This window comes from Eptatretus burgeri, chromosome 10 (assembly GCF_056783735.1).
Source record: "Eptatretus burgeri isolate ZD-2024b chromosome 10, Ebu_testis_v1, whole genome shotgun sequence".
In the NCBI taxonomy this organism is placed as follows: Eukaryota; Metazoa; Chordata; class Myxini; order Myxiniformes; family Myxinidae; genus Eptatretus; species Eptatretus burgeri.
In genome coordinates, this window is record NC_140970.1 from 77,485,456 (window position 1) to 77,510,931 (window position 25,476).

At 42.6% G+C, this 25,476-nt stretch overlaps 1 protein-coding gene across 7 annotated transcripts in view; it reads left to right on the top strand.

The window, feature by feature from the left end:
• Positions 1-25,476, top strand: part of LOC147018910 (uncharacterized) — a 295,213-nt gene that overhangs the window by 130,617 nt on the left and 139,120 nt on the right. For 5 of the 7 annotated variants that reach the window (XR_015062581.1, XR_015062580.1, XR_015062582.1 and 2 more), the window contains one exon: positions 16,918-17,044. Coding sequence is in view for 3 of the 7 variants with exons in the window: in XM_085899020.1 (XP_085755146.1) it covers positions 16,918-17,044 (127 nt within the window). In the remaining 4 variants the exon portion in view is untranslated. Of the gene's footprint in view, positions 1-12,444; positions 12,581-13,976; positions 14,100-16,917; positions 17,045-25,476 lie in introns of those variants that run through there. The other 2 variants (XM_085899021.1, XR_015062583.1) reach the window with 2 other exon arrangements.

Below are 25,476 nucleotides of genomic sequence, written 5' to 3' on the forward strand. Positions count from 1 at the left end.
AAACAATAATAAAGACAGAAAATGTCATAGCACCCATTGTTTTAGTAATTTTGCTGCATGGAGTGAAAGGGTGAGCCCATTTTTATGTGCAACTAAAATGGCTGCCAGTCTACCAGTCGGCCATCTTTGATCAGATCACAAAATAAAGTGAGAAGCACATGTATGCCATCGTGTACTGTGCTTGTGCCACGTTTGAACAAAATCAGACCATGCATGTCTGAGAAATAGTTGGGGACACATTTAAGTGACAAAATGGCCACCAGTCGGCCACCTTGGATCTGATGTTGAAACAAAATGGCGTGCTTATGTGAGCCATCATTCATTATCAGTGTGCCAAGTTTGATTAACATCGGTAAATGCATGTCCAAGAAATGGTTGGGGACGTGTTTGTCACCGGGGTTGTTTTTTTTTTTACGACTAAAATGGCCACCAGTCGACCATCATTGATCACATCGTGAAACAAGATTATATGCATTTGTATACCATAATGTGTTGTCTTTGTGCCAAGTAGGAATAAAATCGGTCCATACATGTCTGAGATATGATTGCCGACGCACGCATGCATGGACACGAAAATTGAGACCAAATCCATAAGCCCCCGTTTTGGACTCAGTCCAACGGAGACTAATAAAAATGGTAAAGGTCATATATAAAAAAAAATCATTGTGGAAGTTTACCACCGTTTTACTACCATTGATGCAGTGGCTACTACACCACCCTATCTAACACGTTGCATTAGTTCTCCATGCCTGTTGTTTGTGTCATTTGTGGCATCCTTAAAAACAGTAAGTTTCCTGTTGGGAATGATTTTCAATTTTGTTTGACTGCCACGTGGGCAGACAGAGTAAAAATATCTCACTCTTCTCTGCGCATGTGCTATCCATCCAAATTTAGAGCCAAAGTAGTGCTAAAGTAAAGGTTTGTTTTCCGATTCATGTTCAAAATATAACATTCAATTGAAATACGTTGTTCCTTGATCATAAACTGATGTTTGTAGACAGACAGACAGACAGACAGACAGACAGAGAGATGAACAGTCATGAACCAATATTGCTTCACCCCACTTGCGTGGGGTAACTACTACAGTAAACCAGTGGATCCAATCGTGGTTCAAATTTCATTTGGACTTTTGCTTACAGACAGTGGAGTAAAATTTGTAGATCCATTTTTTGGGGGATTTGCCTTTGCTTTGTTTGGAACTAATACACATGATCACGTTTTTCTGATCTGCTCAAAGCACGTGACAAAGATCAAGATGGCTTCCAGTGGGATAATAAGAAAGGTGAAATTGTGGTTCGTTGTTAGATTTATGGTCACTGAAAACGTCTATCCTGTAATTACAGATGATAGGCTTTAATAATAAGCTTAGCAATAAACAGGTTCAGGTGAAAACTGAATGAGAGCTGAGTTGCAACCAAACATTCAGATGAAATCTGAACAACGGAACTGAATTAAGCAAAAGACCAGCTTGTTATTTATTCAGGCAACATGTTGTCATCAATGGAACCCTCTCCACACCCTCTACCAGTGGAACCTGGAGTTCTCTGAGGTAGTGTTTTGGACCCAGTCCTATTCCTCATCAAATAAATGACCTCTGATGTGTTGGACAACTTTCATTCTCTTTTTGTAGACAACTCCACATTATGTCGAACAGTACCCCCCATCCCTCTGCTGGACAGCAGCTATCTATCTCTCTCTCTCTCTCTCTCTCTCTCTCTCTCTCTCTCTCTCTCTCTCTCTCTCTCTCTCTCTCTCTCTCTCTCTCTCTCTCTCTCTCTCTCTCTCTATATATATATATCTATATATCTCTATATCTCTATATCTCTATATCTCTATATCTCTATATCTCTATATCTCTATATCTCTATATCTCTATATCTCTATATCTCTATATCTCTATATCTCTATCTCTATATCTCTATCTCTATATCTCTATCTCTATATCTCTATCTCTATATCTCTATCTCTATATCTCTATATCTCTATATCTCTATATCTCTATATCTCTATATCTCTCTCTCTCTCTCTCTCTCTCTATATCTCTCTCTATATCTCTCTCTCTCTATATCTCTCTCTCTATATATCTCTCTCTCTCTATATCTCTCTCTCTCTATATCTCTCTCTCTCTATATCTCTCTCTCTCTCTATATCTCTCTCTCTATATCTCTCTCTCTCTATATCTCTCTCTCTCTATATCTCTCTCTCTCTATATATCTCTCTCTCTATATCTCTCTCTCTCTATATCTCTCTATATCTCTCTATATCTCTCTATATCTCTCTATATCTCTCTATATCTCTCTATATCTCTCTATATCTCTCTCTATCTCTCTATATCTCTCCATATATCTCCATATCTCTCCATATCTCTCCATATCTCTCCATATCTCTCCATCTCTCCCTTGATTTGGAAATAATTAGTCCTTTTGCACTCGAATATATGGATTATGTCCTTCAATCCTGGAAAATCTCAGTCTCACTCTATTGCTCTGAAGGGATCATCAAATAAACACACCGATCTATATCGTTGGTCATCTTCCAGAAGAGGTTGTCTCTTGAACTTTTAGGCCTCACCATCAGCCATGAACTTTCCTGGACTGACCACATACCAAAGTTGACCTCCAAAGCTAGCCACAGACTGGGCCACTGCTGTTGATCCAAGTCTTTCCATGGAAAATCAAAGCTACCAACAGTCTGCAAGGCCTTTGTCCATCTCTTAATATAGTACTGCTCTCCTCGATGGGTAGACGCCTCACCATCACATCTGTCTCTCATGGATTCTGTGGAAGCTCAAGCTCTCAAAATTTGTGGAATCTGCTGTGATGAGACTGAAGCTCAGGGTCTGTTGCTCTCACATAGCAAGCAGGTCAGTGGTCTTTCTGTTTTCTACTATCTTTTTTTAAATTCCAATATTGCTCCCTCTGCTCTTTCTGTCTGGCCACCCTCCCTATATACTCCAGGATGCATCATGCTTTATTGGAGTAACCTCCTCCTGTTTAGCCTTCCAAAATGCAGGCTGCCTGCACTCCTCAACTTTTATTCCTTATTTCTTCTGTCTATAAAACCACCTTCCAGAGGCTGTTCTGTCTCACTCTTCCCTTCAGGGCTGCAAGTAAGCAGTGCACCACCATCTCTTGTATCCCACAATTCTGACTCATGATCTTTTTAACCCCATTAACCTTTCTTAACCAAACCATCTTACCTGTTTCAGTTTTTACTTTACTCTTCCCGATCCTCTTTTCCTGTTTATTACCCCCCCCCTCCTTGAACTTGGTCGGAAACGTGAGGCTTATGGACTTGATCTCGATTTTCGTATGTGTGCATGCGTGTGTCTGCAACCATATTTCAGACATGTATAGACCGATTTTATTCGTACTTGGTACAAGGACAACACATGATGGTATACATATGCACATCATTTGGTTTTGCAATGTGATCAAAGATGGCTGACTGGCGGCCATTTTAGTTGTAAAAAAAAATAACCCAGTGTCGAACATGTCCTCAACCATTTCTTGGACATGCATTTACCGATGTTGTTCAAACTTGGCAGACACATAAGGAATGGTGGCTCGCATATATATGCACGTCATTTTTTTTCAACATCAGATCCAAGATCTCTGACAGGCGGCCATTTTGTAACTTCAAAGTCTACCTCATCATTTCTCCGATTTTGTTCAAGCTTGACACAAGCACAGTGCACGATTGGATACACGTGCACTTCACTTTATTTTGTGATCTGAATAAAGATGGCCGACTGGCAGACTGGCGGCCATTTTAGTTGTACATAAATATGGCTAGTCCTTTAACACCGTACAGAAAAATTACTAAAATGACGGGGCGATGACATTTAATGTTTATTTTTTATTTACTTGTTTCCTTTCTGTTTGTCCCACTCTCAATTCTATATTGTTCTTCCATGAGGTTCACTCCTGTCTTCTTCTTCTTCTTCTTCTTTCGGCTGCTCCCGTTAGGGGTCGCCACAGCGGAGCATCCATATGATCCGCATAGTGATTTGGCACATGTTTTACGCCGGGTGCCCTTCCTGACGCAACCCTGGTCGCCTCTTACGACACAGGGATATGGTACACCTACTTTAACCGGGGTATACACCGACCCAGTACACTGGTACTCACTTCGCCGACCTCGGAAGGATGACAGGCTGAGTCAACCCCCTGGTGTATTAATTCAGTGGCCCAACGGGGCTTGAACTCAGGACCTTTTGGATCCCAAGCCGCTGCCCTAACCACTGCGCCAACACCAGGCTTATTTGAGGTTCACTCCTGTAAAGAAGAAAAAAAAATCTAATCGAGAAAGGAGTTATACTCCAAGATTCAGGTTAAATATGAACCACACATTATGAATGGATTTCACATCATCTACATATAAAAGAAGCCATGCATGCATCCATGATTTTTTGCCTGTGTGCAAATTCAACCCTTTGTTTGGACAGTTCACCTGACTGTGCCCACAATTTCTATGTTTAACCCTTTAGAACCATTTAAAATTATCCATTAGAACTTTAGAATTTACCCCTTAGATCCTTTTTGAAAAAAAAAAAAAACGCAAAAAAAAATCGACCACTGACAAGATCGGCACTTAGTGGAATGCATGCCTCCACCAAGTTGAACAATTTACGTTTTGTATCTAACTTATCGGCTGGATCTGGATCCAGACCTGAACCAAAATCTCATCAGTTTGTTCTTGTTAATGAACCAACTCATCCCCCAAGTTTTGTCATAATCTATCCACAACTATTTGAGATATTGTGTTTTCAGTATATCGCTTTTGGCCCCATTTCTCAATGGTGAGGAATCACATAAAAATTAAAAAAATATATTTGATCTGGATCCGGATTCGGATCTTCACCAAAAGCAACTCATTTCTTCTTTGTCGCACACCCAACCTGTCCACCATGTTTTGTCTGAATTTTGTGATGTGTGTATATTTGTGTAGATATGTATATGTATCATCATCCCACCATTTGAAAGCCTTTATCCCTGAGCAGGAGTCACCTTTTTTGCGAGCTCCAATCAAGGTACCATTTCTTGTGGCAATGTTTTTACGGCCAGATGCCCTTCCTGACGCCAACCCTTTTCGTCGCCTTCGACCCTGCAGGGATAATTACCAGTATGCTGGTGCTCATTTCGCTGACCTTCAGAAGGATGACGGGCTGAGTCAACCCCCCTGATGCTAACTCAGCGGCCAACGGGGCTCAAACTCAGGACCCCAAGGATCCCAAGCCACTGCCTTAACCACTGAGCCACACCAGGCTCATTATATATGTATAAGTATATATATATATATATATATATATATATATATATATATATATATATATATATATATATATATATATATATATATATGTATAAGTATATATATATATATATATATATATATATATATATATGAAAATATGAACTGAGCAAATGATCAACTGAAAGGTTTTAATCTCATTTCAGCCCTTTTAGTGCAATTGTATATTTTTTTCATGATCTTAGACTCATAGTAGAGCTGCCACACACACAGACATGCAGACATACAGACATGACACAACACAGGCCTGTTAGACGAGATAAACACAGCTCCTGAGCTTGGGTGAAATGCTGTCACTGCCTGGGGCACTCTGGGTACAAGTGACGTCACAACAATGGCGCTGCATTTCTCACAGCACTCAGTCGTGAATTTCCTCTTCCCCATGGATGCAAATCTCTGGGGATCGTCCACGTTCTTAACTTTTTAAATGCTGAATGCCAAGCAAGGCAGCAGCACGTACCATTTTTAAGTCTTGCATGACTCGTCTGAGGTTTGAACCACCGACCTCCCAGACTCAGAGAGGACACTTTCACCATTACACCAATGCAAATCATGTAAAGAGTTTCATGTGATAATTTGAGAGACATGAGAACATCACCAAAGTGAACGGGAGGGTTGGGATTTAGATGAGGTATTGATTTGCTTTGTGTAAGGAGAAGGTATTGCTTTTAATCCTATTTGTCTGTTGTCCTGCTTCCTGAAACTCTGCTCATGCGACCCTTTAACCTGGTGTAGTGCCTCCAGCTACACTTTCTTTATTCTGTTATTACATTGGGCCCTTGTGCTCGCAGGATGGCCGAGAGGTACGCACACTCGCCTCGAAGCTGTCTAGCCTGGGTCTGAATCCCAAATCAGCTATAAACTGTCATCCCGGTGTTTCACAGACAGGGTGATTCGTCAATGTATGTGTCGTCCCTTGGGTGGATGTTAAACTGGGCATCCCATCTGCCGGCATTAGTTGGTGGACGTTAAAGATCCCATCATGTCCTTCGTGAAGAGTAGTTAAGCTATCGCCGGCAGCATGTTCAAATTACCAATTTTTGCCCTCACCTACAGGGGACATTGCATTAGCAGCAGAGCCACACCCTCAGCCTCAGCCAATGATGCTACCCCGCAACCTTGTCCTGCATCCAAAAGAAGAACAAGAAGAAGAAGATTTGCATGATTAATGCTGCTGTTCATGAAGGCATATTGGACTGGAATTCAATTCTGAATTCAATCTACTGTTTGCACAATTTACTGAGACATGGCTGTGTCGATGAGGCAGTGTCCCTGTGCATTCGGGTCGGAGTTTGTAATTTGTGAGTTCCAAGGATAACTCACCTCCTCTGCAAAATGTACTGTGGGATCATGTGTGGTATCTTTATCACACACTTTCCTTTCCTCATTTTTCCCACCTTGTGATTCTTCCATCTTCAACAATGGTGATTGCAATATTGGTGATTACTACATAGATTGTGGTGTTGTCCTTTTTCGTCAGGAAGCAATGGTCCATCTAGGATTCTAGGTGGTGCTGTGTCTTTATCACATGCTTTCCTCATGATATGAAGCATGATATATTGTGATCAATAAAATTTATTTAAAAAATTATAAAGTGAGTTTCGAAGAATAGCAGCACATTACCCACCGAAGGTGGGCCGAGAGGGCTACTCCCACCCGGAGAGCGGGAGTGCTCGCTAGTGTTGTTAAAAGGGATGAATAATCTTTCCTCCAACTTCGTCTCACTTTCCTTGAAATTATTATCTCCCATAATATCTCATGAGACCTGATTGAATTTGAATGACATCAATCCCTTGGGAAGGCTTTTCATCTCTCTCCTCTGCCTTTCTCCTTTTCCTTTTCTTTTTTTTTTTTCCAATTAGACCCTTCCCCCCTTCCACTCATCCTCCCATTCTAAAGTTTATTGTGTAAAGATTTGACCAGCAAGTCATAAGTGATCTTTTAAAGTCAGTTTTATCAAGCTGGAAAGTTTGAGTGTTTTTCGATTTTAATGAGTCCCAAGTTGATTCACAAATCAAAACAATGCAATGTGGGTGCAAGGTTGCTGACTCGACACCACCCGTCATCTTTATGAATAACAATAAAAGATAACATGGGGTTTATTGAGGGAATTAATCTCTCCCCTGCAATATTCCTTCCACTCTCCTGTCCTCTTCTCATCTTACATCCATCCCCCTCTCTGGTCCATCTCTTACCCCACCGCACACCGCACCCCCCCCCAATACTTTTCTCATCGCAAGTATTTATCAGGGCCAGATACATATTGCATCGGCATTGCAATTTCTTTGTAACACAATTACAAAATAGCACTTTTTTTCTCGAGGAGAGGAGTTGAGGCTCATGGAAGAGCTCAACAACGTAAGGTAGAGGGTCAACAGACTGACAGAGGACCAGAGGCAGAAATGTATACAAGGATGTTCAGGTGGTGTACCGCAGTCAATGAGGGGGAGTAGCAGGTAGAAAAAGGGGCACAGATCAGGGAGAGTGGAAGAGCTCAGTGGCAATTATGGGAGAGAGGTGACAATGGGATGCACACTTGAAAAACTGGAGAGAAGAGCATGACAATCGAAAAATGGAGGTGTGTGTTAAGAATGAGGATTTTGTGAATTGATCGGAGTAAGGGGACTGTAAATGTAGGAATAGGTTTTTGTGTTGGAGGCAGGATAGATTTCAAGAACTGAAAAGGTCTGTGCTGTGTCTGCACTCATATATTTTAATGAATTAAATACATAATATCAATGACTCCATGTGTACCTGAAGTTAAAGCCGAAAAGTAAACAAAACATGTTGTGGACATTACACTGGCAAACCAGCAGTCGCAGGTTCAAATCCAGCTGAAGGCAGCAGTATTAAGTATTTGGATTCTTGTTCTCAGTAGAATTAGCTTGTCACGATCGGATTGACGTTAAAAAAAAACCCGCTGGCTTACTAATTAGTTTCAGAGAGGGATGTAACCTAAATGCCTCTCCTGGTCTGGTCTACATTTGAGACCATTCCACATTGTAAACGAGCACTGAAATGCAAACTTTGGAAAAGACAGTTCAGATTCCGAATAAAGAAAAATAAAACTTATTAGGTAATGTACAGTGAAGCATACTTCAAAAGCCAGGCATAAAGGCAATGAAAGATGTTCTTATTCATTTCCATTCTTTGAATGAAAGAGGCTACACCTTTGGCCTCCCTTGCAGTGGGCCATGGCAACACTAATGATGGCTGTATGTTCAGAAATCAGCCGTGCTTTCTTCCAACTCAGTACTCAGCTTCTCACTATGAGAGCGGGATTGCGAGGTCTTTGATTCAAAGCTCATACCTCGCAGTTCTTCACTCCACACTCATCTACTGTCACCATCATTGAACACATGACAGAATGCTGTGGAGCTGGTTGGTGTGACCTTGTCACCAAAGAAATAGATGACCATCAGATCAGCAATGATGGAGTAAGGTGTAAACTCAGCGCATGCTATGGAATGCAAAACCTCCAGGCGAGCGAGAAGATTCATGTCGGCACGTCTTTCAGGAGGTCGTTGGACTAAATTGAACTTTCATGAATGGGTAGAAAGTGTAGAGCTCATCTTTTCTGAGAATCCAGATGCAGTTCACTATTTACACCTTTTAGAGGCTTGCCACAGACATTCAAACATGAGCATTTTGAAGTATATAGTAAAGGAAGTGTCAAACTTGGTCAATAGTATGCTGCTCAATCTTCAGCACAATGTCTCCATAAAGCATGACAACCTGGCCCTGAGTCAGTAAATGACATGTGGAAAGATTGCTTGCATGATAGAAAAGGGTGAAACAGTGAAAGGTAAGGTGGAACCCGCTTACTGCTGGGAGGAATTGCACTTCAGACCTCTCAAGCCAAATTCGATTTTTTTTTTCCTCCAGTATCCTAAAAAAATAATTCCCTCCACTCCCAAATTCCACTTTAGGTTTCAAACGTTGTTATTTCCCCACTCTCATGGCACCCGTGCAAAATGGTCACCAGGTCTCAAGTTGTTTCTTATTCTTCTTCCACTCCAGCATTTCTGTTCAGAGCAAAAGGCACAAAATTGGTTTCCACGGATGGCCCAGTCCAGCAGATGGTTAGTCACGGTGGGGAAGAGTGCTGGAATTGCAGACCGAAACCTTAAGGTCATCTGCGTAGACATTCCACTCGTGGACGATTCCCTGCGCCTCAATACAAACCAATTAGACGCCAAATAAAATGTCCAGGAAACGACAGCAATGGAAGCCAGGTTGTTCTGCACAGCCTCCTCGTTCGTCTTCTTATTCTACTCCGAAATAACTTGCACCCGAGTAGCTGCCATGGTAAAACAAGAGAATGGGCCAATGGAAAGCAAAACGATTTTTGTCGGTACATGACGGGCATACAATGATGAGACAAAATAACATTCCAACTTTATTTGCATCTGTCCCACAATCTTCTTATATTACGTATACCGGGGGGGGGGGGGCGTGGGTGTTAAAAATGCCTGCCATCTTTGTATACGTAATAAATGGATGGTGCTCAAGCCTTCCTTTTTGTTTTGCATCTGGCGGGAACGGGTATTTCTTCTCCAAATGTATTTCTTGTTCACCTCTGTTGATTAATGGTTGAATTTACTTACTTACTTACACCATGTTATTCCTTCCATATGCCTGGCATTGGCTTAATGGTTAGGGTGGTGGGCTTTGGATCCTAGGGTCCTGAGTTCAAACCCCACTCAGCTGTTGAATTAATACCAGGTGGGGTTAACTCGGCCTGTCATCCTTCCGAAGTCGCCAAAATGAGTGCCAGCTTGCTGGTATACTGTGTCGGAGTGACGACCCATCCAGGATTGTGCCCAATAGCCAAGGAGACTGCTGAAGCAGCACCAACGCTCTGCACAGAGTATGGTCTCAATCTCCTCCTCCTCTCCTTCTTCCTTGACTATGACCAATTCATTGGTTTGTATGGATCATGTGGCTGCTGCTTTGCATCATTGTTGGGAGAATAGCTGATGCCATGCCCCCTGTTGGTTAGAGCAGTAATTTATATTTTGTTCAAGGTGTCGGTAATAACTTGTGTCGACTCTTCTACGAAAGGTACAGAGGTATCTGTAATCTCCAACAACTACACCTGTGCTGGCAGATGGGTTCTCTGGCTTTCGTCCTTCTGAAAGCATCCACTAATGCCTCACCCTGCATCTGAAACACCAAGTGACAGTCTATAGCTGGGTCGAGATACAAAGCCACAGCTCAAAATCGAGTGTGCACACATTTAATCTATCCTGCTCGGCCACCTTGACCACTAATCAGAGCTAATAATTATGTAAATGTTTCTTCTGGAATTCCAAACAAAGCGCCAACAAGCAAAACTTATGTCTTGCTTTATGGCTGCAGCCATAAACAGTCAGGAGCAACCCAAAGAAGATAATCAGAGTATGGTCGAACAGAAAAAAAAAAATCCTCCTTTTGAAATGATCATATTGTTTCACACGTCTGTACATGTAGGAATAATTAATAGGCGACACTTTCGGAGAGCAATCGGTTGTATTCAAATCTCACATTGTACAAAGAATGCAGGGAATGCAGGCCCAACTCCCGTGCCATACCCAGCATGCAATGCCCGGTCCCACCTTCAACATAGAATAGTTCCCCCTAATCGGCTCTCCCTAATAGTTGTAGCAACACTACATGCAACACATATAATGGGTCTTCTGCATATTACATAGGCACAAAAAACTGGAATGTTCAACAATTTGAATTCCAGAAGCCATACCCTTCCTCTCTAACTTCCCTTCCTCCCCCATTGTCCTCCTATTTTTTCAATTCCCTCCATCTTCCAATAATTTTTCTCTTTTTTTATTATGAGCGATTAATTGAATCATTAATTGTTTTATATTTAAATCAATAATTTGGTATAATAATCTCTTACTAAAATAAGAAGTGTGTGTGGTGTGTGTGCGCGCGCGCGCGTGTGCGTGTGTGCGTCACGCTTCATTCTATAAGGTTCCTGCTGCTGGCGAATAATAGAGAAGGTACCGTTGGAAAGCCAATAATCGATTTGGTAGGAACAAAAATTGTATCATCTATATTCTATATACAGTGCTCCCTCACCTATCGCGGTTAATGCGTTCCAGACCCACCCGCGATAGGTGAAAATCCGCGAAGTAGAAATCACATATTAATTTAATTATTTAAATATATTTACACACATTTTAAACGTATTTTAAGCCATTATACAGCATCCACACACTCTTATTAACCTTCCCCACCCACATTTAATCAGTTATTTTTAAAAAATAATTCGGATGAATAGGCGCGGATAAATGCGAAGGCGTAGGCGTGACCTCTTTTTTTTGATTTTACGAGGAACATAGTTATGGGGAGTTGCTGGTTCTGCTTCTTCTTCTGGGCTAGCAGGTTTTTATAGATGGACATTAACCCATCAAGCCCATTGCTGAATTGCAATGACCGCATCATCTGTGGGTCCCACTCTTGAATGACCTGTTGGAGCTCCTTGCCCATTCTGACTATCGTTGCAAGACGATCGAGTGTTCGACCAACCTCCTCTTCCTCGCTCGCAGACTTCGTCAGCTCCGTCAGATCTTCCACCGTCAATGGTTGCGAGTGGGCATCGATCAGGTCATTGATGTTGTCGGAGGTCATATCTTTGAAGCCTTCTCCTTGCAGCAATTTTGCAAGCATATATTTTTATTATTTTATAATGTTATTTTTAGTATATTTTACTTAAAAATAATTTAAATGATAAATTTTGATTTTAAATAATTAAAATAAAACCTGCGATGTAGTGAAGCTGCGAAAAGTGAACCGCGATATTGCGAAGGAGCACTCTATTACTAAAACTCTCATCATGAATGTATGTATGTATGTATGTTCCCGAAATACAGCCAAAACGGGACACGATAGCGCAAAAAATTTTGGCCCACCTTACTCACCATTCTCCTGTGGTGTGCAGTATCAAGTTTCGTTCAAATCGGGCAAAGAAATAAATTATTTAAAAATCAATTCCCGATTCAGTCAGGTACTCTTTGGGAGAATTTGATCAATTGCAAACAACCTCAGCGGTATAGTTCGCTGGAGCTATCTTTTTTTTCTATTTGTTATTTAAATGATTTTTTTTTATCAACCGCTGTCACAAGGGGAATCCAACGGGTTCACGGGTCGTCTAGTTTCATCTTAAAGATTCCTGTTTTGAAACACAATGAGGATTGAGGGAGAAGAAGCAGGACCTTGAGCTTTAATGTCGTGGGTCCTGATGTCGTCGACTAATTTTTTTTTAATGGTACGTTGGAAAGCTTGTAGTCGATTTACCTGATTATAAAACGAATAATATATTTACTTGGAATAAAAAAATGTCCATTTAATCATAAAGTTGCCTGGGCCTGCCTCTTTCTTGGATTGAGGAAGAAGACGTGGGAATTGGAGCTTAATATAGTGGTTCACAATTAAGTGTTATAAAATGTCCGTTTTCGTTTGTTTTACTTCATTTTACATCCTCATTGACACTCACAGATAGATATGCAATATGTTTGTGAAGTAAAACATGCTGACTTTTGATTAAGGCCGTCAGTGAAGCGACGGGAGGCATGACTCGTGTTCCGTTTGTGGGATGGATGAGGATGAGGAGAACTAGGAGGAGGATGAGGAGAACTAGGTGGAGGATGAGGAGAACTAGGTGGAGGATGAGGAGAACTAGGTGGAGGATGAGGAGAACTAGGTGGAGGATGAGGAGAACTAGGTGGAGGATGAGGAGGACTAGGAGGAGGACTAGGACGAGGACGAGGAGGACGACTAGGACTAGGACGAGGAGGACTTGGACGAGGACGACTATGACGAGGAGGACGACTAGGACTAGGACGAGGAGGACGACTAGGACTAGGACGAGGCCGAGGATGAGGAGGACGACTAGGACTATGACGAGGAGGACTACTAGGACGAGGCAGAGGAGGACGACTAGGACTAGGACGAGGCCGAGGAGGACGACTAGGACGAGGCCGAGGAGGATGACTAGGATGAGGACGACTAGGACGAGGACGAGGAGGACGACTAGGACGAGGACGACTAGGACGAGGACGAGGAGGATGACTAGGATGAGGAGGACGACTAGGACGAGGACGACTAGGACGAGGACGAGGACGACGACTAGGACGAGGAGGACTAGGACGAGGAGGACGACTAGGACTAGGACTAGGACGAGGCCGAGGAGGACTACTAGGACTAGGACGAGGCCGAGGAGGACTACTAGGACGAGGCCGAGGAGGACGACTAGGACGAGGCCGAGGAGGACGACTAGGACTAGGACGAGGCCGAGGAGGACGACTAGGACGAGGCCGAGGAGGACGACTAGGACTAGGACGAGGCCGAGGAGGATGACTAGGACTAGGACGAGGCCGAGGCGGACGACTAGGACAAGGACGAGGAGGACGACTAGGACTAGGACGAGGACGAGGAGGACGACTAGGACTATGACGAGGAGGATGACTCGGACTAGGACGAGGACGAGGAGGACGACTAGAACGAGGAGGAGAGGCTGATTGCTTAACACGGATGGAAGCTGTGGCATTTAAGATGTCTCATGTCAGAAATGCCAGGTCAACTGTGGAACCAGAATAGTACCTTTTCTTTAGTATTTCATTTTGATATATTGCTTTAAATTCCATCCCTAACCACACAGCCTGGAAGAAATGAACATTTTGTGGCCTGCAGTGACATACATGCAAAACCTTATGAAGCAATTGCATTATTGAAGTCGTGTTAACATTGACGTACAAAGGGCGAAGGAGAGGAGAGAAGAAAAGGAGGTGCCATCAAACTTGTGTTGTGGCCTATCCAGTGTTAGTTAATTAATTATTTAATTACTATATTGCACTTTCGGGATCTTTTTGTTGTATACCTTGCTTTGTACCCCTTTTCCTAATCTGTGAAGTAAAGGATTTTCACTTATTCAATTCTGCTTGGCTTGGTACTACCGGTGAGTCCCACCCAGCATGGTAAGGGATCATTTTTAACAGCATATTACAAGGAATTTTTGCACAAGAGGAGGCCATTCCACCCATCATGCCTGCGCCACACCAATACCAGATTTAATAAATCCGTCAATGCCCCTTCCCTTCGTGTGCAGCCTATTGGCTGCTACACTGGAACTCATTTCACTGACCTCGGAAGGATGACAGGCTGAGTCAACCCTCTGGTGTTAATTCAGCACCTAACTGGGCTTGAACTCAGGACCCTAGGATCCCAAGCCACCACTCTAACCGCTGAGCCAACACCAGGTTAACTAAGCCAATATACATGCAGTTGAGGTGACAGGTGTTCTAAGTCAGCGCCAGCATTCAAAAAAGAATTCAGCTCGGTCATATTTGACCGCATCCCACACATCAGGAACCTATTGATCCCACAAGCCCTCCCCCCTCCTTTCCTTACCCTTTCCCTTTCCCTTTCCAAGGGGTGAGATCATAACATGAGTGGCTTATGAAGCAATATGTTTTGAAACAAATCTGCATTTAGAGTTCATAAGAATGGTATGACACCAGCTCATGGACTTTTTATTGTTGAACATGAAAAAATAATTGTTCAGTTCTGAAAATATGTACCAACATTGTTGATTCGAAGCTACTCAGGAAGTGACATCAATGCTGGCCAAAATATTCTGGATAAAAAACAAGATGGTGGGCAACAGTCACATGGGCTGTTGAACCGATATCTATCATGAGGGTTGTTTTGACGGAGAACGTCAAAATCAAAGGTGAGGAATGCCTTTCATGTATATTCATGTTTATATCATGCAGCGAGTTCAGATAGGATGGTGAATTGGTGAACGATGCTGAACATTCTCACATTCCAAGGGCTCTTACTCAAACAAACACAAAATTTGTTAAACAGATAATTTTGGAGAATGCCTAAGTTGAAATTGTACAAGGGGTGTCATTTTTAGTGTGAAACCTATTGAATGTTAGTTCATTCATTAAATTCAATAATGTTAGTTCAACGTCGGCATGTTACGACTTCATCTCCACAAAACCTCAAAGGAGATGGGTACTGTAGTAGAGATGGTTTCGAAAGTTCTCAATCATCCCAAACACAGTCCAGACATTTCCCCATGACATATCCATCTCTTTGGACCACTTAAAGAACGTCTGGGTGGCGTTTCTGCGTTTAAAGACGTTTAAAGAACGTTTCTTACGAATGATGAATATGCCAAACCATTTGTGTGGCATTAATATGCATATGGAATCAAGTCATTACCATAATCGATGGTATTACCATCATACTATTATTACCCCCATGGCATTACCATTACCATTACCTTCCTTCTTTGCAACCAGCCAACGAACTCTCTCACTCAACCAACAACGAACTCTCTCAGCCCTCTACTCTGAGGTTGGTGTCATAATTTATAGATCCACAAGGTCAGGGAGGGGCCTTGGCGAAGCTGACGTCACCATCTGCCCTGATTGGACAGGACCTTCATGGGGTCCACCCTTTTTGGGTGGGATTTTGGCCAGGCCGGGAAAGCCCGCCCACTCCACACGTGTTTGAGGAAGGTGGTCGGTGGTACAACCAAGATTGAATTGGAACGTTTGGGAAGCCGAAAAGTAACTGCGGACCTGAAGATTCTGCCTCGGAACAACGAGGCTCCGGAGACGCAGGTGGACAGTGGATCGTGATGGAGGGGATATAAAGATTTATTAATCTAACTAAAAAAAACTTCGCAACACACCCCCTTTTACTCCCCACTACACACAAGGAGGGGTTCTATCTGCACATATACTTAATGGCATAACTAACTTCTGGACAACTGTATGTCGTGTATGCATACGTTTCCTAGAACCGTAACAATATTATCAGTTTCCTTGCATTTGGAATGATCTGCAGCAACGGGGTCACGTGAAAAACCATGTGATCACTGCACGTTCCACAAAGCCCCCCCACCCCCTCCCCCCCATTAAGACAATAGAAGAGACGAGCGATTACAAGTTACAACTGTGCATTATCAGAAAGTTGGTAGATTTCCTATTTTGGATATATTGGGCTTCCTATGGAGGGATGTTGCTTGTCCATCCCTGCATTGATGGTGTATGTTCATTGTTTCCATGTATGAATTTGACCAGTGAAATATTTAACTGTTACTATGTACTCAACATCTCACGCAAGCAAACACATTACTGGCTATCCATCGAGGTCCGAGGATGATATCCATCCAGCAAAAATGATGTTGAAGATGTTGATGAAATGGATGATGATGCCGATGGGCAGCAGTCATAGATGACCTTGACATTGATGCGCTCGTAGATGACTGTTTCGGCTGATGCTGGAGCCACAACTGCGCTCATAGTGCATACAGTCGAAGATGTTTACACACACACACGCTTCAACTCATGTTTGTGGTGATTGTGAACCCATATCGAGAGAGACGTATGTCATTTGCTGGCACAACCATTATTCAAAGAAATGTATAGGGATAGTTTCACATGATAATTTATTGTTTACACACTTTTTGGCATACCGTACGTACATACTTTTGCGTATTTATAAAACAAAAAGTTTTCTGTTACTCGTAGACATACTGTAACTTACCATAGCATGTACTGAGTCCATAATTTTTTTTTTTCCCAACAGCACAGTGCCAAGACTGGATTAACGGAAAAACATCGCCTGACACAGCATCCACCATCATGCATAATCGGATGGTCTTCATTCCTCAGAAGAAAACTTTCGTTACCTCTTCTAGTCATCAATGATCAAGGTATGCACAGCGAGTGTTGCAACTTTAACAGCACACACCTATTAGAGACATGCCACCTGATGCTGGGCTTAAGTGCAAAGAGAACAAATATTGCCTTTGGAGGTATTTGTAAAAAAAAACGAAAAGGTATTTTTCACACACATGTCTCGGTACAACTTTGGTGTTTCTGATGGATAGTTGTGCATAAGAAATAAGAATGGGCAACGGCTCGAACATATGTACACTGCGAATAATGATCGGCCCAGTGGAGTGCACAATTGTTGTGGTCTTTCATAGGTTAAATGTTTTTTTATGACTGGAAACACTAGCTCCCTGTGTGAGCATACAGGGTCAGTAAAGCACTTGCACTATGTATGCCATGTGTACAATGAAAGATTGATTGCAAGTCCTCTCCACTGCTGACCTGTAATCCCCTCTCCTGCCACCAATGGGTGACGCTATGTGGTACACATTTACATCAATAATTTGTGTCCCCCCCCCCACCCCCATTCCCCCTATGTACGCCTCCCAACTACAATTATTTTTAATGCCTAGAAACTTCCCCAGGCAGACTCCTTGTGCAACCACCAAATTTGAACGCATTTTGTACAGCGGTTTAGCAGTGCACACAAGTCAAACAATTGAACAAACACAAGCCAAATTAGAATGGCACTCGGTAGAGCGCATACCTCTGCCACTCAATGCCTGATCCAATAGAACATATCAGGCTCAATAAAAAAATTTGAAATGTCATGTCTTCAGTATATCGTTTTGGCCCCATCTCTCAATGGTGAAGAATCATTTTAAAAATTGAAAAATTCTCTTATCCGGTTCCAGATCCAGATCTTCACAAAAAAAAATTGAATCAATTCGTCCTTGTCACACACGCAACCTATCCACCAAGATTCGTCCGAATCTGTCCGCAACTTTTTTAACTGTCGTGTTGTATTTCGTTGTTGGCACCATCTCTCAATGGTGCAAAATGACAAAAACATTGAGGATCCGGATCCGGCTCTTCACGTAAATCTAATCTATTCGTCCCTGGCACACAACTGACCTGTCCACCAAATGTCGTCTGAATCCGTTCATAAGTCTTTGAGATAACCTGCTCATAGACAGACACACAGGAGTGAAAATATAACCTCCGTCTACCTTCGATGATGAAGGTAATAAAATATAGTATGATTGTGTAATACCCAGCACACAGTATTCTCATCACACCAAATTAACATGGGGTTCTGAACTTAGTTTAGTTTTCCAACATGTCATCAACTGAGCTTGTGTAGGTTGAGCAATAATTACCGTTTCTTATGTCACAATTGAATGCAAACTGGATCTATTGCTGGAGGTGGTGAGCATGTCTGCATTTACATCTGTCCAAACCACGCAACTGGATGCTGCCTCTTGGATGAACCACAGCCTAATGAATGGATGGCTCGAAACAATGATAAACAGAATCCTTGTATAATGAGCCTACCATTCCAAGAATTATCTGTAATTCCCACCAACTAAGCTCTCAACACAAGCTCTCTCCACGCTCGTTTATGGACGCAAAGCATGGTTTGGCGGACTCGCAGCGAGTCGACATAAAGCACTACAACGCGCATTATACAATGATGTTCCAAGCAGGTGGGTGGAAGTGTCCGACTGCTCCTTGGGCAGGGTTTTTAAAGGATGTCATTGGTGATGCACTGTCAATCTTTGGGGCAGGAATACATCTTGGCTTTGACTTGAATGAGAGGAAATTCCGAATAACAAAATGTGTGAATGTCAAAGGAATCGGAGCACAGGTTTGAAGTATTCTCATCGTACTGTTTGCCAGGTCCAGTTTTTAATAAGGGATACAATTGGAGACAGGCTGATGAAAAGATGCTGCAGCTTGACATCGAAGAACAAGCTGTAGGGACTCTGTGTACGGGCTCGGAATATGGATGTGCAACGTGAAGTGCACGGGCGTTATGAGTCTTTTGCTTGACGTGAGGCAAGCAGGAGATCTGACAGTTATGCAGCATGCCATGTTCTTGTCAACAAGAACTGGCTAACATAAGCTGCGATCTCCGTGCTCCCTTTTAGCATTCATTTACACAGAATGTGAGCCCAAGGGCTCGTGTGTGTGCTTCTGCAAGTCAAAACCTTACAATGTCTCTGATTCACAGTTCAGAAGAAACTGATGACCCCCCACTGTTAAACGTCTGCATTCTCAAACACCTCTCTTCTTCGTGCCAACTCACTTTTCATCCACCTCCTTTCCACCTCTGTTTTCTCTCCCACCGCCCCCATCTCACCCTGACAAATCCTTACTTGTGCACATCTAAGGCCTGTTGTTTTGCCTCTGGAGTTTCATCTAAATCCTTGGTCTTTTATTTTCTTTGCACAATTAATTCTTGAAGCTATAAATCAACGAATTTCCCTTAACACTAACCAGCATGCCTTTGATTTTATTTTTAATGTTGCATGAGCATAAACCCATGGCTGAGTTTTAATTTGCAGACGAAAGAAAATGTTAAATTTTAGATTGACTAAAAGCATGCCCCCTCCCCAGAAAGGGTCTGCCTTCCAAAGAGTTATTCAATGAGTGCTTCAAGAGTTCGTTGCCTCTGCCACTGTGAAAAGAAACCTCACGAGGCCTTTTTTCAGAGGACGACTTCTGAAACGGCATGAGAAAAAAGAAAAATGCCGGTTCTCATACGTTGCGAAATAAATTCAAAATGAAATTTATCGGCGTGGCAGAACCTGAGAATTTCTAAGGAAATAATATTTATGGAAACACCAATTTTGAAAATGATTTGAGCAATGGAGGGAATGCCAAGGTAGAGAAAATGCTGTACAGGTGCGTTCTCAGTGTCGCGTCTGGGGGGTTTGATCTGCTCGACCACTTGCACTGCACTTGAAGCTTTTGATCTTTAATGAAACCTTCAGGAATTGATAATAAATTTAACATGGATAAAAATCGTTGCCAAAAAGAGAAATAATAACTGAAGAGGTCTCATGCAAGCATACTCCTTGAAAATACTGAGAAGGAGAACCCTGAAAAAACGCACGAACATTTACCACTTTCACGCCAGCCATGCATTTGATCTGCTGGAACAGAAATCTATTATGTATGGGTCGGAACAGATTGGCCAACCAGCTCCAAATGGCATAACTCAATGGCAGGCGACCAAGATGTCCACAGACCCACTCTTTGGATCTTATCCCCCAGGATTTGTTCTGCCACGACGTGCTTCCTGCCATGCTTCACACTTAGCCCAGGAACACGATGCTTTGAGACGATGAGACAGAGTGTGGCAGTTACTCCTGAGAGTGGGCCTCAGACAGGAATATTTTGATAATCCACATGCAATGAACCTGTGAATGGCTCCATTGGCCTGCGATGGTTCACCTCTACTATCACTCATTTCTCTCAAGTACTAGTTCCAGCTCCTCTGCTCTGCCAGCTCTCACATCCATCGGACATGGATGGAGGAACTCAGAGAAGCATCTGAGATCAATGGCGGTACTGTTACGTCCATGACCTGGCTCCCTCGGGCAGTTGTCTGCCTTCCAGGTGAGATGTTTCGCTTGCTTACCTTGCAGGAGCCTTGCGAGACTTTCAACCATCACATGCACCTGGTAATTAAATTGACTTCTATGTCCATACGCTGTCTGATCCAGAGTGGAATCGGAAATGTTCTCTCAGGTAAATGACTGATCTCTTTGATTAGGCATGAAAGGCAGCATAAAGCAAGGAAGTTAGCTTGTTTGCCACCCTGTCTCTGTGATATGATGAAGTCTTTTGATTCCTTATTCTGTTTCTCTGTCCCTCTCTGCTGATTTGTTTATGGTGCAAAAACAACCTCTGCATACGGTGTATCCTGTCTCCACCTGCTGCACCACTGCTGTACTGCACACCATCCCTCCACTACAAATCTCGAATCGATCATCTGATTTCATAACTTATTGCATCTCGAACATGACACCGTGCTCTAAAATATCCCTCACTAGAACAGACATTTCAAGGACTTTGGCACCGACTTCGAGACCATCAAAGTGATATGTATGGCATTTAGGGTGAGAATGAGATTATTTTTCTTCTCCCCTTGATGAAACGACGTTGTGGATAAACACAGGGGCACAGTTCCAACCGTCGTTGTAGAACAACGTTACACTTGCGCAACACCCTGCATTGGGGTGCTTTTGTGAATAATCCTGCAAAGGGGGTAATGAATTACACATCGTTTGGAGGACCTTGTCATCCAACCAACAAAAAAAGGCAAGGGCGATTTTTGCCTGAGCACTGGAAGTGGACTCGGTGTTGGCCAAATTCCTGATCCATCATCCCTTGTTAAAATACACATTTCATGGGATCCATTTCGAAATACCCATTAATCCACAACACCCCTCACGTGTCCTGCATTTCCCATATATTATTCATATAATCGATCGAGTCCAAGATAAAGCCATGCTGGCGATGCGTGCACAATTGGAATTAGGTAAACGAGTCATGAGAGAATCCAACCTGCTCAATAATGACGTTCATAGAAGTAAAACCAGAGACTCCATCTGTACCCACATTTCCCCAACATCCGAACCGAAAGATCAGGAGTGGAGCCAGAAGTGTTTTCCCACGTGTCAGGTCCTTGCGCCTTCACACCATAGGTCGACGTGGCGCGAATTTCTTACTGATGTTTGAAGACCTCACGTGGAAATGATGTGCAACTGGAGAGGCTGGCGAGGAAACATACCGGAAATCTTACTGATTAGGTGACTAATTACATTACACGCTTTCATGTCATGATTCGATGCAGCTGAGAATAGGGGAGGAGGGGAAGTTACATTGCAAGTCCATTTTCATCTCCCCTTGTGTGCACATAATGACCATATGGACCTCTGCTTGTCTTGATATTAAATGGAAATTAATGACCCGAGGTTACGGGATGATCGGGTAGCTTTCTGTTCTGGATTCGATTCACGACATCACTTGAGATGCTCTGGATGCTTCAGAGGGTCTTGCAAAACTGGCTGCACTTGTTTGGACAGAGTTATGGGATGGGTCCAGTCTGCCAGTTGTAAAGATTTCAAAAAGAGAAGGCATTTGTGCGCTCATAATTTCTTGAGGTATGGTGGGAATAACACAATTTCATGAGAGCTTCAGTTCAGACTTTTTTTTACAAAGTCCAACAGGATGGTGCGGATGTAGTACACTTAACCTGAGCTTTCGAATTTCGGTTTGATTCCCAAACCAACGATAAACTATCAGATTGGTGCTTTGCAGTTATGGTGGTGCATTTCAAAGTGTGCTGGCCCTCCGATGTTAATCTGGTTTGCCCATCTGCTATAAGCTCGTATGTATAATCTAACACTAGCGTGGTGTGCTTCCCCGTCGTCTTGGGTTGCTCACGTGCATTTGATTTTTCATTTATTTATTTATTTATTTTTTTCATTTATTTATATTTTCATTTCCAGATGCTTTCTGACAGTTCTGTGATTTTTCCTGGTGTATCGGCTTCGATGTCCGTCGGCACACAAAAGTACCGTGCTTCCCCCATTGTCTCGGGTGACTCACCTGCTTATTTTTTTAATTCTTTATTTATTTTTATTTTCATTCATGGATGTTGCCCGAAGATTCTGTGATTTTTTTTTTTCCGGTGTACCAGCTTCGATGCCCATCGGCATGCAAAATTTAAGCTTTTACATCATCCGGAAGGCATCGATATTTGATATCAGTCAGTGAATCAGTGGTTAAAAAGAGCTTTCTCACTCACTGACTCACTGATATTAAAGATCGGTACTTTCCGGGTGATGTATAAAGCTGAAATTTTGCGGATACACCAGGACAAAAAAAATCACAGAAGCATTGGAGAGCATCCGGTCGTTGAAAAATCAAAAAATGAAAATATAAATGAATGAAAATAAATAAATTAAAAATCAAATGCAGGTGAGGGACCCGAGACAATGGGGAAGCATGGTTTCATATGCTTACACAACGTGTAAGCACACCCCGCGAATATATATATATATATATATATATATATATATATATATATATATATATATATATATATATATATATATATATATATATATATATATATATATATGTGTGTTTCTATGTACATATACAGTATATATATATATATATATATATATATATATATATATATATATATATATATATATATATATATATATGATTGGGCGGGTTGGGATTACACATTTTTAAAGAAGAAGAAGGCGCTTTCAACCAAAACTAAAAAAACTAGATCGACTCCACTAATTTGAGTAAAAAAGCGAGAGCAGACCCGGTCTCAGGCAACGTTTCACCGGCTTCACAGCCCGCTTCCTCAGGCACAATAGATTCCGAGCCTCTGCACGTGTCCGGTTTTTATTTTGATACGACCGCTTATTTCCAGTCACGTGCCGGTGCTCAAGGTCAGATGGAGGAGCGCTTTTTTATTCAACAAACATCAAATCACATCATTGATAGGGTGATCTGCTCTTTTTTTGTATTTACTTACACGTGATGTGGTGTTGTATGTGTGTGGGTGAGCACGTGTGTGTGCTTGTTGTTTTTTGTATTTCCGGGGCACAAACACAGCTGGCTTCGCGTCCGGGTTGAGCATGATGAGGTGTTGGTTGTGCGAGTGTTGGGGTTCTCATTGGGTGTTGTGCACATGTGGATGTGATGTTTGGGATTGGGTGTTGTTTGCTGCTAACCTTATCCAGGTGTTTGCACCATCCAGTTTTCACCATTTGCATCAGAGTTGTGTATTGTGTGCGTGTCCACCGTCTTACAAGTTAGACCACCCTCCCGGCTGTTCACGTGCCACACTTCCAAAATCAACGTGTCATTTGTTAGATGTTTCTCAACCTCACAGCCGGCATTGCAATTCATCCCAAAGGTGTTTGATAGGGTTGAGGTCAGGACTCTGTGCAGGCCAGTCAAGTTCTTCCACACCAAGTTCGATGAACCATTTCTGTATGGACCTCATTTTGTGCTTGGTAGCACTGTCATGCTGAAACAGGAAAGGACCTTCCCCACACTGTTGCCACAAAGTTGGAAGCACAGAATCATCTAGAATGTCATTGTATGCTGCAGCATTAAGATTTCTCTTCACTGGAACTAAGAGGCCAAGTCCAGACCATGAAAAACAGCCCCAGGCCATTATTCCAACTCCACCAAACTTTACAGTTGGCACGATGCATTCGGGAAGGTAACGTTCTCCTGGCATCCACCAAACCCAGATTCATCCGTCAGACTGCCTGATGGTGAAGCGTGATTCATCACTCCAGGCAATGTGTTTCCACTGCTCCAGAGTCCAATAGCGGTGAGCTTTAATCCACTCCAGACGATGCTTGTCCTTGCAAATGGTGATCTTAGGCTTGTGTTCGGCTGCTCGGCAATGGAAACCCATTTCATGAAGCTCTCAACAAACACTGCTTGTGCTAACGTTGCTTCCAGTCAGTTTGGAACACGGGAGTGAGTGTTGCAACCGACGACAGATGATTTTTACATGCTTCAGCACTTGGCGGTCTCGTTCTCTGAGCTTGTGTGGCCTACCACTTCGTGGCTGAGCTCTTGTTGCTCCACGATGTTTCCACTTCACAATACCAGCACTTACAGTTGACTGGGGCAGCTCGAGCTTAGCAGAAATTTGATGGACTGACTTGTTGGAAAGGTGACATCCTATGACGGTGCCACATTGAAAGTCACTGAGCTCTTCAATATGGCCAATTCTACTACCAATGTTTGTGTGGAGATGGATGGCTGTGTGCTTGATTTTATACACCTGTCAGCAATGTGGCTGAAATAGCTGAATCGACTCAGAAGAAGGGGTGTCCGCATACGTTTGGCCGTGTGTGTGTGTGTGTGTTTGTGCGCGCGTGCGTGTGTGCGTGTGCGCGTGCACGTGCACACTTTTTAAAAAAAAAAAACGGTATTTCTTGAATTACTTCAACTGCTTCTTAGAACCTTTTGAACGGCCCGAGGACTAAAACTCTATTGATGATTGAAGAAGAATTCAAATTGTAGTTGAAGAAATGCCAATGTAATTACTGTTGTGGAACACCGAAGAGTGCTGCTATGTGGTGGGACCATGCAGGTGAGTGCAGGTTCGAGTTACGTAAACTGGGAACGCCGAAGATGCCAGGTGCGTCCACTCAATAATGTGTTTAAAGTAACTCACACGTTTACATAAACTCAAAAGTGAGTCGAACACTGTTCATTACACCTGGATTAAGTTAAACCAGATCAAACACACACTTCAGAATAGTAATGTAAATGTGCTGTTATAGTTCTTATCAAGCTGTTCTACAAGAATCCTCTCGAGTCCTTCCAAAATCCTTTCCATCCTTTCGGGCTACTTGTAAGATTCCTACAGGACAGCATATAATAACAGTTTTGGAAAAAGTTTACAGACTTGCAATGTAATGAGCATCTTCTTTGGGGCAAACACATACAATTCATCTTATTG